Source organism: Cebidichthys violaceus, unplaced genomic scaffold (assembly GCF_023349555.1).
Source record: "Cebidichthys violaceus isolate CVI_PGR_0920_01 unplaced genomic scaffold, fCebVio1.0.p SCAF_26, whole genome shotgun sequence".
NCBI lineage: Eukaryota > Metazoa > Chordata > Actinopteri > Perciformes > Stichaeidae > Cebidichthys > Cebidichthys violaceus.
Window position 1 is genome coordinate 3,304,341 of NW_027176439.1, and position 17,430 is coordinate 3,321,770.

Here is a 17,430-nt window from a genome sequence, read left to right on the forward strand (position 1 = left end):
CATCCAGAACGATTATCAGAAGCCCGCATGCCGGAGCGTTCTCGAGGCACGTCGCTGTTCAAATTCAAAAACAAAACAAAGAGAAGAAGCCGCCGCCCGCCGCCCGCGCCGCCCCGCCGCCGCCCGCCGCCGCCCGCCGCCGCGGTAAAGTTCATCCAAAGAGAAGTGATTCATGTTTTATGATCCTCTCTCGCACCTCAGATGCGGCTTCAGTCGTGTTTTTACATATCGCGGCTGCTTCCCTGCTGCGAAACTGCAAAAAGGCTTTTGAAGGTGTCAGATTAATTGAGTTTAACAACAAAAAAAAAATATCTGCCTGAATCCTATTCCCCCCCTCAGAATACGAAAGCCCGAGAACTATTCTCAGTGTGTGAAGGAGACTTTTGACTCAAGGTGTCTGGTGAAAAGAGAGGATCTGAATGACAACCGTGTGGAATTCCTCACTACATGTTTGTATTTTCTCCCGCTGGGCCCGGCCTGATAAGACTGTTTAACCCCACCCCCCCCCCCCCCCCCCCCCCCCCCCCCCCTGCATCAGAATATAGAGATTAACTCTGTTTTTCTCACGGAGAGTCAAGCCCTGAAGGAGTGTTTGGTGTACTGTTAAAAATGCTATTATCATCAGCACCGAAATCTACAAAAACAACCACACGCCAACCCCCCCCACCCCCAAAAGGAAATTAAAAACCATTCATCATCACAAACGCTTCAGCACAAATCAACAATCCTACAGCTTTAAAGGATGGTTGATATGAAAGATGTTTTGAGATCAGAAAACCTCGCGCCTCTTCGACAGCCTGGGGACTCACTCACCTCCTGGCCCTGCGGTGACTGTGGTGCTTGCGTCCTTTCCCTTTGAAGGCAGCCGTTCCCGTCGCCGTGTCCACCCTGGTCTCCGCCGCCTTCCTCTCGTCGGTCTGTAGCGGCTGGCAGGCCATTGTCTCGAAGCTGCGAGACAAGCATTAAAAAAGAAAAAGAAAAGATAGAAGAAGTTAGTTTTTGCTCTTGTGGCTTCTCATGAGAACTTTTTCTAGTTGTCCACACAGTCAACGCTTCCATCATACAACAGCGAGGTGGAGATTCAGCTTCGCTTGGTTAGCCTTATTCCCTCTGGTCTACTGGATATGTGTTTTATTCCCCTCCATTTCTCCCCACCAGACATTCTTGGGGAAGATTGGAGGTCAAGCCATTTACCATCAAATCGAGGTGTCATTGAAATGTAGTTATTTACATTCTTCAGTTGCGCTGACATTTGGGGGCGGAAATGGTGTTTTCTATCTCGTGCTGAGCAGATGCAGACAGGGGAGATGCATGGTCATCAGAAAAGTGGAAGTTGTCCTTGAATTTTTTTTCTGATAAACTCGCACATCTTAAGTTGTTGACATATATTTAAGAGTAACTCAACATCCAAACCATTTTTCAGCTGAAAAACAATGCGTATGGGTATTAAGTAGTGTTGTTGTTGGATTATCATTTATCTTTTCAACCGTCCCAGTCAAAAATCTATTATTCTAAATGTTTTCTCTTCTTTCTTTGTTATTGTCATCTATAGTGGTGATTTGCATAAAAACACAACTTTTAAAGAATCAATGATTGTATTTTTTGATTAAAAAATAAAATCTTGGCATTAGTAGTTTTAATTATATATCATAAGAGGTAGAGTTAGGTAGAATGAGGTACAATTCCCACTCTTAATATCCATTTCATATTGCCTGAATACAATTGTATTGAGCTAAACGGCTAATACGGTTAGCCGTTAGCATGTTATCAGAAGGACTGGGCAAAGGGGGAGCCGGTCACTGTGGTAGCTTTGAGCAGCATGATGGGAACAAATTACAACACATAGTAAGAGTCGGATTAAGTTAGTTGTTTCAAATATTTGCGATACTCACTACTACTAACGTACTGTTAGCATAGATGGTTTTGGTGTCAAATGAAGAGGCAGTCGTGTGTTTTAAACTTCTTTGTAGGTTCGTTGGCGATTTTAGACAGTTGGTTAGCTTAAGCTCGGAGTTTAAATGTGTGTGTTTTAGATAGTTATTTGATTTGAGTATTTGTTAGCTAGTGGCCAGATATGATAATAAAATCGAGGCAAATCATCTCTGGCTTCCATTACCGGCACAAAGCTGCTATAAGCCAGGTGTTTATCAATTCACCCGCTTCCACCCCGAACCTGCCAAAAACCATCATTGGCACTCAAATTTGTCTGCAGGACGAATGACTAAATAAACTGGTTGATTAGATGTGAGCACACAGATCCAGCCCCGCTTATTATCCTCTGTTTTAGTCATGGGAGATTTGAGCGTAATTACACATTCTCCCTCTCTTCGAGTGGCTCCCGTCTGATTGTAATGAGAAGATAATCGGAGTCGGAGATTAGGCCGTCAACACCCCCCCCCCCAGCGACGAGCAGGCAGGAGCCGTCGCTTTTCTATCTTCATCACTTCGCTTCCTGTGCTTCTCTGCATAAGAGGGCGTGCCCTCCCCTCCCCCTGCCACCACCACCACCGGCAGGGAACTAATAATGTAAAACGGCAGACTGGGCGCTCCGACATGACCGAGTGTCTGAAAGGTGATCGGGGAGAATAAAGACAGCCGCCGGTAGGATGATTAGTGTGATCAGGGAAGGGCTGAAGGGAAAGTAACCTTCCATTATCCTGGTGGTTTGGCTAACGTTCTCCTACTTGCAAATAAAAGCTTTGCTCGTATTGCTTTCTGGATCATTGTGATTTATACTGCTTCAGGTGGCAAACTGGGAAATGATTCACAGCTATTTGTACAGTGGCTGACCATCTAAGATGAAGTCTGAAACCCAGACCATCTTGATGAAATCGTACTTTGTGTTGTTGTTTTCTTTATATATGTAGCAGAGTGAAATGTCAGTGAACCAGTAGGAATGAGGGGGGGGGGGGGGATACGTCTAGAAACCTCTATATCTATTGCCAGGTTGAAAACCTGTGTACGACGCGCTCCCTGAGGCTGAATCACGGGAGCGCCGCTCTCCTGAGCAATCGTAACCACGACTGAAGGGAAAAGGGTGAACGGTGCCGTTGGTGCCGTCAGGTGGAACAGCGGAGACGATTCATGGCACCTCTTTTCTGATCACGTGTGAACATAACGAACGTCCTGGTTGAACGATCCTCTCTCCCTCTCTCTCTCCCTCCTCCTCCTCTCCTCTCTCTCCTCTCTCTCTCTGTCTCTCTCTCTGTCTCCCCCCCCCCTCTCTCTCTCTCTCTATCTGTCTCTCTCTCTCTCTCTGTCTCTCTCTCTCTCTCTCTCTCTCTGTCTCTCTCTCTCCTCTCTCTCTCCTCTCTCTCTCTCCTCCCCTCTCTCTCTCTCTCTCGTCTCCTCTCTCTCTCTCTCTCTCTCTCTCTCTCTCTCTCCTCTCTCTGTCTCTCTCTTTCCTCTCTCTCTCTCCTTCTCTCTCTCTCTCTCCCTCCCTCTCTCTCTCTCTCTCTCTCTCTCTTCTCTCTCTCTCTCTCTCGGCTTGACTTTACGAGTGAAAGATTACCTAATTTGACACAGTGACCATCTCAAAAAGGAAAATGATTTTCTAGACCGATCCCCACGCCGGGATTTTTGTCACACCTCCCATCTGCATACAGCAACAATAATCGCCATGGCGCTACACTAGCTGCCTGCTTTCAGTGACTTAACGTCCTCCTCCCCCACGTCTTTGTATTTGCATTTAGATGTACATGTTCATTGATGAGGAGCTATCTGACAACCTAATCGACCAAAGCGGGAAACATGGAAACCATCTGAAATCATGCCAACGTGTCACTCTTTCAGCGGAAATCATGGAGGACTTTGATTTGATTCAACATCGTTCATTCTCTCATGTGACCGGGCCACATCACAACAGTCGATTCTCAGCTGTAAAGCAGACTTTACACACGCAGAGGTCTTTGGGTGTCGAACACTTTCAGTGTGACAAAAAGATATTGATGATTCCAGCCAGCGGTATACTTCTCCTGCGAAAATCTAAACAATATAAGCAATTTACTTGACACGGGAGAACAGAAAAGGCCGAAACGTTTCCGCTCGGTTTTCCTGAATGAAGCCGGAGTGGAAAGTGGCCAAAAAAGCTCCTTTAACTGTATTTGCTGTCACTCTAATATGAGCTGAGGTGGAGGAGTTCTGAATGAAATCGATTTGGCCATTGCGGATGCACATTCCCTTCATCCGGCTCTGCAATTTATTGCCCAAACTTTCCAGGCTATAAGCACCTGGATTTATCGCGGGCTGTTTGTAACTGTCAAACAACACTCCTCTCTCACACACACACACACACATACACAAAAAGCTTGAAATTAACGCAAATACGGACTGGATCAAGCGAGGGCATTCGATGACGAAAAGCTGCGTGGACACTAATCTGTCCCACTTTGTGTGACTTTTTGACCTCTTTCTCTCGTCATATGTGTCATACTGCACATGCATGCTTCGGCACCCCCGCTCCCCCGGCGATGAGTAATTCTGTCACTGGAGGCTCGGAGGAGCGACCACGCTGTGACTAGCTCTTGTTTCCGTCTTTGTCACAGAGGGAGGGTCTCGCTCCTCCGCTCCGTCAGACGCGGCTGCTGTTCGCTGTCACGGTGGACGGGTAACAAACAGGGACAGATGGCGCACAGAGACGCACTGCAAAACAGGGAGACGGCGGGAGCTTGAAGAGGGTGATGATGTGATTTTTACCTATCTTTTACAAGTTTCTGTATTCTCTGTGGTATAGCTTATTCATGTGTGCCATAGAGCTCCACTGTTAACGACAGACAAGGTGACACGCTCCTTTATTGACAACGTACATTCATTTTGAGACCGTCCCACATATATCGTCCAGGTTCCCAAATCCACAGCTAAAAATAGTCCTCAACAAATACACTATTTGATTCTGTTTGGAATGATTTTTCATTTTCTTTTGCAAGGATCACAATGTATTAAAATGTGCATAGTTGTAATCGATAACAATCCTTTTATAATGTCATATAATGCATTATCAGCATGTTTATTATGTATTATAGATATGGGCTTGCAAATAAATGACCAGTGAGTGATCAATTCTGAAGTGTAATGATACTAAGTCATCATGCAATGCTTTATAATGTGTTATGATTATTGTTATAAAGCATTATGAATATTTATGAGTGCTTATAACTATAATTATACAGTGTTATATAAGCAGATTATCACACATAATAAGTGTGTTTATAACGTATTATAGACATGGGTGTCGTAGAAAGTGCTTTAGGAAATTATTTATACTTTTAAACCAAAGTAAAAGTGTATATTTTATGACCCTTTTTTAACACAGGACTTATCCTTTGAGGTGAGTATGAATTAGCGGTTCAGGTGACGTATTTAATTGATGTGTCGTGCTTCAAGTCACCGCTGACTTCTTCAGTATTTAACCGAGGCTCAATCTTTCCCAAATCTTACGTAAGTGTGTGCTGAAGTTGTCTAAACCACACACATTATATTAATGCTTTAGATTCCTTAATATTCGGAAAAGAACATTTCTTAATGCCACATATGTGTGATTGCAAATGAGTTTAATGGATTGATCGACCACTACGCTTCAGCTCTAGTTAATCCACAGAAAATCAATACATTAAACGGCAAAAAGTGAAAAGCAGAAGATATCTAACCTTTTCATTTTTGTCCAATCTAACCATCTGCTTGTCAGTTGAGCTTCCATCTCTGCGCCGATATATTCACCCAGAGCCACAGGAGCACACCCCGTAGTTTGTGTACAGTTTCGTTATCCACGCCCCATTTATGATGTTAAATTGAGATAAACTGCTACAATATCTGCCAGGAGCCGCTCTGTAATCTGCCAGCTGCTTTACACAACGCTGGCTCGCTGTCGGATGGGCTCGATACTCACAACATCGGCTGACATCGTACAGGTGTGCAAGAAGCACGCCAGGCGGCCATTAAACTAACCAGCAAAACGCCGCAACACAGCTCCGGTGTTTGCATTAAAAACGTGTCAGAAAAAAAAAAAAAAAATCACACAAGCGATTAACGCAGATTGCATTCTCAGCTGCCTCAATTACAGTCTGCAAAACATGGTTTTCATCGGCTTTTTCAAACCGTGTGCTTATTCCGAAGCCGTGGAAGAAAAGCTACCTGACGCTTTGCTTCAGGAGGCCTTGTGGGGCGTTTGAGCGCGTGCGGCGCAGACTCTGGAAGATCTACGACGACACAACAAAAGACACAGCACTTTCCCCTCTAAACCTGGCGTCTATAGATACACCGCTGTGACGGAGAGAGAGAGAGAGAGATCTTACAAGATAGAGTTAAGTGACACTGGAGGGGCATTTGTACATTTGCTGTGATCTCATCTGTTCCCGAAAGCACAAACAGAGAAATGCACTTTTGTTTTTTGCTTTGGTTTTGTTTTGCTCTCTCGGCGTAAATCAGTGTACCCTCACTTTGCTTCTCGGGTCGATTTAGTTCACTTCTTTTTGTTTGGACACGACTGTGCACTGGATTATCCTCATACTCTTAGAAGGTCGACTTAATCCGCCTTCTTTTCCGGGGGGTTTTCAAATGAAGACGCCCACTCAGAGTGAGAAACATTTGAATCTGCTTATTCTAAAGGACTTTCATTTAAAAAACAAAAAAACAAATATTCCAGCCCCTCAAAAATCCATATTGGTCGACCGTGTGTCTTTTTGGTTGCCATGCCATCCCCACATGCCTGCTGATTGCAGAGAAGACCTAATAGAGCAGGTGAATAACAAACTGTGGCAAACAAGTTCGGGGTTATACATGGAAGGATCAATACAGCTAACCCTCCAGCAACAACAGGACAACAACATCGGGCGATCGATGGACGATACGTCACTTTAAGAAGTCCCAAGAAGAAGTGTGGAGGAGCCAAAGGAAATTAAAAATTTTCTTTCTAAGATTCTCAAACTCAATTAAGACGTTGTGTCGAAAATACGAATCAAATGTCGTCTACTTTCAAGCTAGTAATCGCTTAATAACGGCTGACATTAATGGCAGAACTCTTGGAGAGAAACTTTACTTCTACATGAAGTCGAGTGGAAAATAAAAAGATTTCCTCAGAGTGTCATTTGTCTTGATAGTGGAGTGGCCCTCAGTCTAACAACCCAAACATCCTGATTATTCAAAGTGGAGGGTTGCCAAATTGTGCAAATTAGCACTTAAGGAGCTCTGTTCTAACTTACAAGCTTGTAAACACGTCAAGGCCACCAGAGCTGATAATGGAGACCGAGGAAGGACTTGCATGACCCTCCTCCTCTCAGGAGACGTTCGTGTGAGTGAAAGTAGAGTGTGAAAACTCGGGTGCTTTTATTTTTATTTTTTCTCTCCCCATTTCCACATGATTTAAGAGTTCCCCCGCCACTCTTGAGGCTAATAAACTTTTCATTACCCCTGTCAGAGCCACCAGGAACAATTGATTATCGTTATTATAGGAGTGATGATAGTTGAGATAATTACCAGGGAAAAAGATGATCTACTACCACAATTAAAACCCAAACAGGGTGGTCCCAGGACACTTTGCTTTAATTTACACCCAGAATGTTTATCCCAGTTTCAGACTCCAGTCAAGAATAACTTTATCACCACCCAAAGGACACAAGCGAGCAATTAAATCCACACAAAGTGGATGAGACACTTCCCTCACGAGGCTAACTCACAAACCTGTTCAAAGTTTCCAATGTGAGGCGGATACTTTTGAGAGACGCGTTATCGATTCAACGTTAGGACTATTTTGAGGCAATCGTTCAGGCGAAGGCGCACACAAACACACGGGCGTGCAATCAAGCGGCCCCAATCAATTAGGCACGCGAGCGAAAAACATCCAGCCACTTGATTAGCGAGGCCGCCGTCAAAACTGTGCTAAAATGAAATGGCCGTCTGCATGAGCTGGCATGTTTAGGAGTGCAATCTAAGATATCTGACTAATGAACACTTATGTTGCCATGAAATGAATCCAGTTTGCGTAGCGGCTCTTGTGACAACCGTTCTGGGGGTTGTCAGGTCCCCTGGAACAAGTTTGTTCATGTAGCAGTGTTGTTTCTTTTCTTATGGGTAAAAGACCTCATGAGTTCCCTCCCCAGCGGAGGACATTTTTCTCCCAATCGTACGCAAAATGGGTAATAGATTTTTTTTTTTGTGTGTGTGTGTGTGTGTGTCATTTCTCCTGCTAGATTAAATTGCAAGGATGGATGCAAATCCTTTTGGGCGGCTGAGATCAGCCCCAAATTGGCCGCCTCGTCTTCCTTACAATGCATGATGGGAAGGCAGAATGATAGGAGTGAACATCAAAGATTTAATGGCTGTTCAGCCCCCGTTAGGAGGTATCAGTGGCTCCAGGCAATTTCCTGTCTTCGCTAGTTCGTTCCAAATGTAACATCCAACTTCAGCATTAAGCTTTGACAGTACATTAGGCTGTAATTATGTAACGCTGGGAATGGGTTTTTGTTCTCCATTTTAATTTCAAGGTTCATGATTTATCTATAAGTGAATTCTCTATAAATCAAATTCCCTTCAACAATTTGTCTTCACACATTGCTCCAAAGAGCAACGGAGGTAGACAACATTTACTCAAGTACAATTTGAACTTTAATTCTATTTGATGGTATTTTATGCTTTTACGCCACATAATTTCAGAGGCAAATAATGATCAATATTCCTTTATTTGTATAGCCGCTATTATTTAAGATTTTACACAAACACACATAAGCTTAAAAAATGTGTTTTTAGTTTCCAACATGTTCAAATGTTTTCAAAAAAATCAAAAGATTACAGAAAAGTCCCAGAAATACAATGCAAACGTGTGTAGAGAACTTTAAACGAGGCTGCTGTAATGTATGTAAACAATGCTCACGTTCTTTTTGTTAAATAGTTCTTGGATTGTTTGTCATAGCTTTTTTTTTTTTTTATGAGTGCGAATGTAGTGAAGTTTAATGAAACGTTTTCTGGATTCGCTCTTTTGATATGCAGAGTGTGATTTTATGGGGCAAACATCTCCAGAAGAATGAAATATTCAGATGAAGGCTGTGGAATCTGTAAATTAAAAAAATAAAAATACATTGAACTATAGTAAGTTTTGTCTGTTGTTAATAATAATAATGGTCCAAAAATGGTTAAAAAAAACCTTCTCATTTTCTCCTCAATTCATCTCCTAGTGTCTAGGAATTCAGAATGCACCAACATGTGAATAAGAGGCTACCGGCACTTCAAGCACTGGTTATAGATGAAGTAGTTAAAACGAGCTTCACCTCAACAAGCTAGTAAAATACTGCTTTCACACTGATGCATCAGTATGAACTATTAATTTCATACTAATATGTCAGGCAAGAGTGCTTCTACTTTTGTTTTTCACTGAAAGCAGGATTTTAAAATGCCAGGCTTTTACCCGTAATAGACTATTTTCCCCACTGTGGTACTTTCCCTAAGTGATGTGAGTACTTGTTACACCTCTGTCAATGAACTAAGTGTAATTTGTTGAAAACAAAGTGGATTAATTGATTGTACATCCTGTGTATGGATGATAATGTGGCTTTGTGATTACACGTGGAGAACAACTGGCCCTGATTATTTCAATCAGAGGAACTACACAGTATTTTGAATATTAAATACATCCTCGCCTCGCTGTCAGCCAATCAGCAGCAGCGAGCCCTTTTACCCTTCCAGCGGGTGAGAACGCCGCGAGTGACTTTAACGACAAGCGAGGTTGGTTTATTCAATTATTGTGTCCCGATGATAAAATGGGAGCAACATAATGGCTTGATTAATTTCCTTATCACGGAGAGCACAAAGAGTAATTACAACCAAGTCCGCCGCTTGGCGAACCACACATCAATCAAATTAAAGCAGTCTCCACTCGGCAGCAATCACTTCCAGAACAGCACAAATGAGTCGATCGGCTCAGGACGCCGCCTCCGGGCTCCGAGAAGTGTTTACCCGAGAGCTCCAGCACCGAGCGAAAGGTCACACGGGGAGCTCTGTACATGTCAGAAATCATAAAAGAAATTACGTATGCACACTTATAATGCCGCTGTGAGCGGGGCTGGTCAGGACCTCTGTGGATTTATTTGCCTGAAGCGGTCATTAAAGCTCGTGACAATCTCGGCGACTGGCCCGCTTCTAACCGGAAAGAAAAACTGTGTGAAGCTGCGACCAAATGTCAACGCGTAATAACGCGCGAGCGCCTCCGTGACCTCCAATCACACCCGCGACCACTTACCGCACAGAGGCGTATTCACAATGCTAATTACCTGGACGCTACTATACTACGACTCAAACTGGACTGACGGTGAAGTTACGTCCCCGTTATCGTGAGGTCGAATCGGTAAACAGAGACCGAGTGAAGCTCTTTGGTCAAAACACTGTGAGTCAGCGCTCAGGTCTAACATGGCCGCTCGTCAATTGTTTTAATGAGCAATTAAAAGCCTAGTTCAATTTTACAAGGAGAATATCAGAAATCACTGCTTGATTATTTTCCAGATGTAATGAAGCAACACAGTATGTCAGAAAATATCATTTCTACATTTTATAAGGCAGACTCGCCCCAGTTTGTGCCTCTAATTTATTACAGTGTCACAGAGCTTCCACTTCCCTGCCAAAAAAAATTAGTAAATAAAAAGCTGGGAGGTTTTTTACCAACTGCCACTTTTCTCAAAGTATTTCCAGAAAGGCTCTCTTATAACGTGGTGGTGGCGCAAACATAATAATAATAACATTATCTATACAGCGTATTTCGAAAGCGAGTGCTTCACAAGAGATATTAAACCAACCGGTGCAAAGTGCAATAAAATGCAACGAATTCAAATTTAATTAAGGTGCGATATGACAGATGAAATTGCGAGCATTTATAGACTTAGAGACCTAAAAGAGGATCTAGGCTGCACTTCGTATGGAGCTAGAAATAGAATATAGTCATGGTGATCATTACATTCTTAAAATCTATTCCAACAGGCGGCCAACGTAGAGATATATTCTGTACATGCAATCTTCTTTGAACATCAAAGTTCACCTGGCGATCACAATTACACCCGTTATCAACTTTGACACGGAGATTTCTATAATGAGGCGTTACGCTGACTCGTGATTTTGTAGAGAATCGTTCATGAATTCTTTTTCTTAACGGTTTTATTTATAAGCTGATATTTATACCAAAATAGGCTAGAAAGCGTGATTGATTAGAAGAAACCAAGCGATTCTAGGTTAAGTCAGTCATTCAGCACCCCCATTTAGCCAGAATGGAATGGTCCATTCTGTTTTATAACCAAATATTTCCACCACTACTGCAAACCGAATCGTTGATTTTTGGGGAGACCACGAGACGAGTCTTTGAGGATTCTGGACATACCTTTACAACCTTGTTGTTCAACAATCTTCTGCGTCAACAGTGACAGAACCTCCTCACTATGTGTTTTTCGCTTTGAATAGATAGCCTGGAGGGTTCTTTCCCGCTAATCATTTCCTACGATATTGTGCATGAAAGAATGAGGCCTTCATTTGAGGAAGAAAAATATGATGAAGTAATAACTTACATGAGTTGCAAAAAGTAAATTTCATGACAGTGAAATCTAACCACTCTATCCCCAACGCCGTCTGTGAGCTTTATTACTGGAGTCAGAACATCTCATTAAAAATACAAAATTGAGGAAATAGATGTTCCTCTCCAGATTTAAAACTGTAACATCGACTGGAGGATGAACCCTTTTTGGAAAATGAATTAATTTGATTTAGTCGGTGAATCATAGCCCGAAGCCTTCGTTTGACTAGGGTAAACCTGCTGGATTTCCATTGGCAGCTCCTTCTATTTGCCTTCCCTCTGTAGAGTTCAAATCAAATCCAATCACAGTGCCAGCGCTCAGATTCACGAGAGCTGTAAGTGCTGCGGTTCATTACAGGAGCCGCTTCAGGCTTAGAGGAGGGGAGGCCGAGTAGGAGGGAAAATGTCGAGGAGTTTGAATAGCGTCTTACCGAACGGCGACATGTTCAGATGTGGTCACGCAGATGCGTCGGGTGACGTCTGCGAGGTAATATTTGTGCCAGAGCGAGCTCACGTCGGAGTTCTGGGGGGGCTGAAGCCCCCGGGGGCTCTGACAAAGACGGCGTCGATCCCTGTGGCTGCTGCTGCTGCTGCTGCTGCTGCTGCTGCTGCTGCGGCTTTACATTGCAATCCTGTTGCAAGCCGCTTTGGCTTGAGGAGCAACATGTTAGGCGAAAAAAGTTAATTGCAATGTGGAGAGCGGATCCAAGGCCAACGGAGCATTCAGCAGCAGGAAGAAAGGTCGGCTGACTCTTGATTAGCCCGAAACCTCGTGAACGCCATCGCTGTGGCGCCATCATCATCATCACGCCGCCATCATCATCATCATCACTGTCACAATCACTGCAAACCAACGACGCCGTTTCAGGAGCATTTAGAAGAATAACTCGTCACATGGTCCTCTTGGCCCAGATTGTTAACATCTAAACTGGAAGTGTTCCTCCTCTTTCACGCGTCATAAACCTTACGTGGGCATCAATTACTTGCTTCCAAATCGAGTTGGAGAAGTGATTAGAGGGTTCTTTGTGTGGAGGCGGAGGGAGGGAAGCGGCCATAGTTGGGTCTAATTAGCAGCTTGCGAGGCGCACTTCCTCGTTGCACTTCTTCCTGTGTGAAGGAGATTACTGAAGAGGCTTCCGCAGATGCTAATGTGGCTAATGTATGTGGAGTGCAGCGAGCAGTAATCACGGCGCGCACCCCCGTGTTTAATTAGCGCGACTATGGAGATGAACGACGCGCCGCCGGGGAGGAAACCGCTGAGGTGGATGGATGATTGGCAGAGGGTGCTTCTGCAGAGTTTGACCAAAGAAGGAGACAAGAAAGAGTCGAGCACTTCATAAGAAGAAAGAAAGTTGGATTAGGGAAATGAGCCTTCAAGTCTATGCTGAAAAGGGAGTAAATTCAAGTTGAATTTGCTCCCTCAAACAGCAGATGAAAGATGGGTCCATTTCATTTGCATGTTTTTGGGCCTGTGTGAAGAAACTGTTTTTTTTCCCCCCCGAGGAGCTAAACAAACACCAATTAATTGGGAGGACAGACTGAAAAATAAAACTGTCATCTTGCTGAAACTCAATCAGCCAATTAAACAAGTAATATTTACCCGCGACGGCAAAGAAGAGCGTAAATAACTGTTTCCATGACACTGAAGATAATTTAGAATCGGCTTTGACGGACCAGCAGCCATTGCTCCGTGCGTTAAGGACCTTCTGAGATGCGTTTTCCCATTTCTGCCTCCAATTATCCGACCGTCACGTTTCCCCGTAGTTGCTCCATGGGAATAATTCACGGCATTAAATGAACGGTTTCTCCGCACACCTGTCTGGATGTACACACCTCGATGGAGGAAACAGATTGGGACCCAACTGTACACTTTGGTATTTCAATCTCCCCCCGCCGCCTTAATGAGCTGCCGGTGTTCCACACTAATTTGAGTCAGTAAACACATCAGGTTTGCAGCCCGCCATGACAGGCGGAATGAAACCCAATGGGCCAGTCGACACCTCGGTGCAGGAGAGAGACTAAGGGAACTCCTGACAAGATCCAGATATACGCTGGTAATTAGAGAACGGGTTCAGGATTGACAAACGTGTTCCCTTACTTCCGACTTCCCATCTCTCTCTGCCTTCTTTTTCTACCTCATGCTCGGCTGCGACGCCCTCTCCTATGCAAAGGAGCCATGTGAATTATTCACGAAGGCCCTCTTGTGAGAATGGTTTCACAGTATCCGCTCCGTCATTAGATAATCCATGTCAGTAGAAGAGAAAGTGGACCAGAATTTAGAATAAAGTTGATTGATGCGCCCTCATAGGAGCAGTGTGCGATCAGTCAGGGAGGGCGCGAGGCTTGAGATAATGTCACAAGTAACATCTGGATTCCTGGATAACAATACGTTTTTAACGACATGTCTACACCATCCCGTACATGTTAATGGGCATGTGTGGGATGAATTAAGTCTCGGACAGAAAATGGCTAACAGTGAGGCCGATGATTGGATTCACGGAATTCAATTTATTCCAAATTGTACCTAAAATTGAGCTGCCTGCCTGAGCTGGAGACATAGAAGTCAACGCAACATTTTTCTTATAAAAGAAAAAAAAAAAAAAGCATTAAAACCCAAAGGCACCATAGCTGAGATTAACACTGAAGCTGAGACATAAATAGAATCATAAAATCATTTTTTTTTAATGACCAGAACTAGCTTGAATTACCCGACATCTGTCCTTTTTCCCCCTCACCTGAGCTCATTACAGTTTGCGCAGTATGCACTCTGTCTTGTCCTGCTGCTTTTTTGGCGTTGAGACGTGAACAGGTAAACCGTCCCCGCCCTCCTTCCTCGTGTTTCTCATCGCCGCTCCGTCTCGGCCTCCTACCAGGTGTGCCGCGCGGACAGACGGAGGCGCAGCATCCAACCGATCCAGCAGACCTACCCGCCCCCCCCCAACCCCCGTGCTATAAATGGGCCTAATAAGTGGAATGGCGTCATGTGCAATCGTCCGCCAACTAACTCCCCGCTGTCTTCGTACGCTTTGCATCGGACCTCCAGGCTCGTTCGTTCTTCGTTCCTGTGTGCCGCTTTGACCTTCTGCCTCTGACTATTTGAATCCGGTCCAGGAAGCGGAGTCTCGGAGTCCACCGCAGACACCCCGCTGTCTCTGGTGGATCAAAGTCAGGACCTCCCTCCCACGTTCTGCTGCTGCACCCGGTGGGCTGTTACACGGGCCACGGGTGTCACATCCTCAGCGTAATCTCTCTCGCTCCATCTTTCCTGTTCTTCCTCTCTGTTCACTCGACTGCCTTCTTTGTCTCTCACATTGAACATGTTTTCTTAACTTTCTCTTACTTCGAGCCTCGTCAGATTCCAGCAAACGCTCCTAACTTCGGATAACGGTGGTAATGACGAGCGTAAACACGATGAATACGAATCGTACATTTGTAATTACCCTATTTAACGCCCCAATAATTCTGTATTAGGCCAGGTGCCCCTGCCCCATGTGTGTTCAATCCCTGCTTTCAGAGATCCGTAGAGGAAAGTCTATACATTTAACAGTGTCAGCAGAGTAATTAAGTGCTACAGACAAAGAATGGGGAAAAAAAATGCTGTGTTACCTGAAGGTCACACTGTCACTGAAGTAAAGAAACGGTTCGATATGAAAAGCTTTGAGATGTTCATATTGATATTGTAGCGGTACGCAATAGCATCATTAGCCAATTTGAATGAAAAACTCTTCTTATATTAGCCTGATATGATTTGAATTGCAGAGTCAAACAAAGGATGATGTCAGTATAATAATGAAATATACATGCTATGAGTAAAAAAAGCACATGAGTCCAATACGACGGGTCTGGACCGCTCGTAAATTGAGTTTGTTGCCGAGAGAAAATTCCGAAAGCGATAAAATTGCTGAATGCGGCAAGTTCGTCTAAATTACTCGTAAAAGCCACTTAAAAGAACAAATCTGTTCGAGTGGTTCCAGCATCTCGGTCGTATATCTCCACTCAGATCTCCCTCCAGTATCTGTAGAGAAACCGTTTTAAATGGCGTCTGTCGCAGTAATCTCACAGCATCACACACACACACACACACACACACACACACACACACACACACACGACAACCACCGAGGGAGTGATCCGGTGCTGACAGGCGCTTATAGAAGAAGCATTGCCGTGCTGCCCGCTCTACATGACCGTGCATGTGTGTGTGTGTGTGTGTGTGTGTGCGTATCGGAGTGTGTCCAGGTGTCAGCTACAAGCGCGGCACGTCACTGTTGGCTCTCGACAAGACTTTACATTAGCTATGCACCATCTAAAATAATCATCTTAAAAAAACCGACGAGTACAGAGAGCAATCAAGACCCCCGTCGACTTCCTCTCACCCTCCTCTCACCCTCCTCTCACCCTCCTCTCACCCTCCTCTCCTCCTCCAAGCTAATCAGTGTGGGTGCTGCTGGCTGTCTGCTCGACTTGATCTGATTGTGAGACAGAAACACTGTCAGCCTGTAAAAGATGAGTAGAGCAGCCTCCACCTTAGACTATGATCAGAGGTGGCATGGTGGTCCAGCAGTCTTTGTATGATACATGCACACCCTACCCCTACATTGAATAACATCAGCTACAGGGGCGTTCACCTTTCACTTCTCTTTGAGAGAGGCACTCTCTAGAAAATCAAAGTTTCATTTTGTCTTTTTTTTTTTTTTGGATCATTTAACCACCTGCATGAACGACTATAAGCGATGACAGAATTAACCTGGACCTTAACTTTGGCCAGATATCGGGTGAGCAAGAAGTAAATGTTTTAGTTTTTTTTTTTCAATTAAAGCTGAAATGACTAGTCGCTAAATTAATCTGCGATTCTTCAGATTATCTATTCATTGTTCAGGTAACTTTTCTGCAGCTTTCAGCTTCTCAATTGTGGAGATATGCTGTTTTTCTTCATCTTATGCGATAGTAATCTGTTTATCTTTGGGTTTGGACTGTTTGGTCGGACAAAACAAGACGTTTGTTAACATCAGCTGAGGTCTAGGAGAAAGCGATGGACCCTTCTTTATATTTTTTGGACCATTTATAGGCCATAAAGATTCATTGAGTACTCGAGGAAACCACAAGTATGCCGCATTTTCAATGAAAAGTTGAGGTTTGTTTTTTTTTTCCTCCTTTAACTGTACCACCACAGGTAGATGCCAGATGGAAATGTTTACTTCCTATCCTCTAAATTAATTGATTGATTGATTGATTTAGGTCGGTGAGACGGGTTTTGCATAACAAGCATGTTTACTGCAGGTCCTCCATGACATACTGAACATTTGAAATCTTGTCCTTGCGCAACATGAATAAGATCACAATTTTAAACATGGAAAATATTCTTTTCTTTTTGTAAATAAGAAATCCTTTTTAAACTGAATTAAATTCTTTAACTACGCATCTCTTAACGCAGACTTCTTTTTTTGGCACGAACACGCTATCAAACAACTTTGAAAAACAAGTCAGCGCAATAAATCCTGAGTGTCACACTGTTCATAAAACCCAAGTCTGTATCACCATAAAATCAAACAATGACTCACGGCGCTTTTAATCTATGCTAAAGACAATAATGTTCCACAGCTGGGCCCTACTTCGTCCCCGGAGGATTTGTAACCCGTCCCGGTGATGGCTGGAGGTGACCTCGGCCCATGTTGGTACACATAATTATCATTTCCCTTCGGGGGGGAATCGGTGATCAATGAGAGAGTGACCTTCCCCTCTGCACGCACCTTCCTCAACGTCGGATAATAAATTGGTTCATCTCGCCTCCCCTACCGTCCGTGTTATTTAGAGGGCCATCGGAGGGAGTCCATTACCTTTTTATGGAAAGGAGGTTCATTCAATTTGCTGGCGACCCAATAAGAAGTTCT

The 17,430-nt window shown here is 43.9% G+C and overlaps 1 protein-coding gene across 1 annotated transcript in view; it reads right to left on the minus strand.

The window, feature by feature from the left end:
* Positions 1–17,430, minus strand: part of srrm4 (serine/arginine repetitive matrix 4) — a 62,092-nt gene that overhangs the window by 21,306 nt on the left and 23,356 nt on the right. The window contains exon 2 of the mRNA XM_068720910.1: positions 814–948. Coding sequence (XP_068577011.1) covers positions 814–948 — 135 coding nt within the window. The remainder of the gene's footprint in view (positions 1–813; positions 949–17,430) is intronic.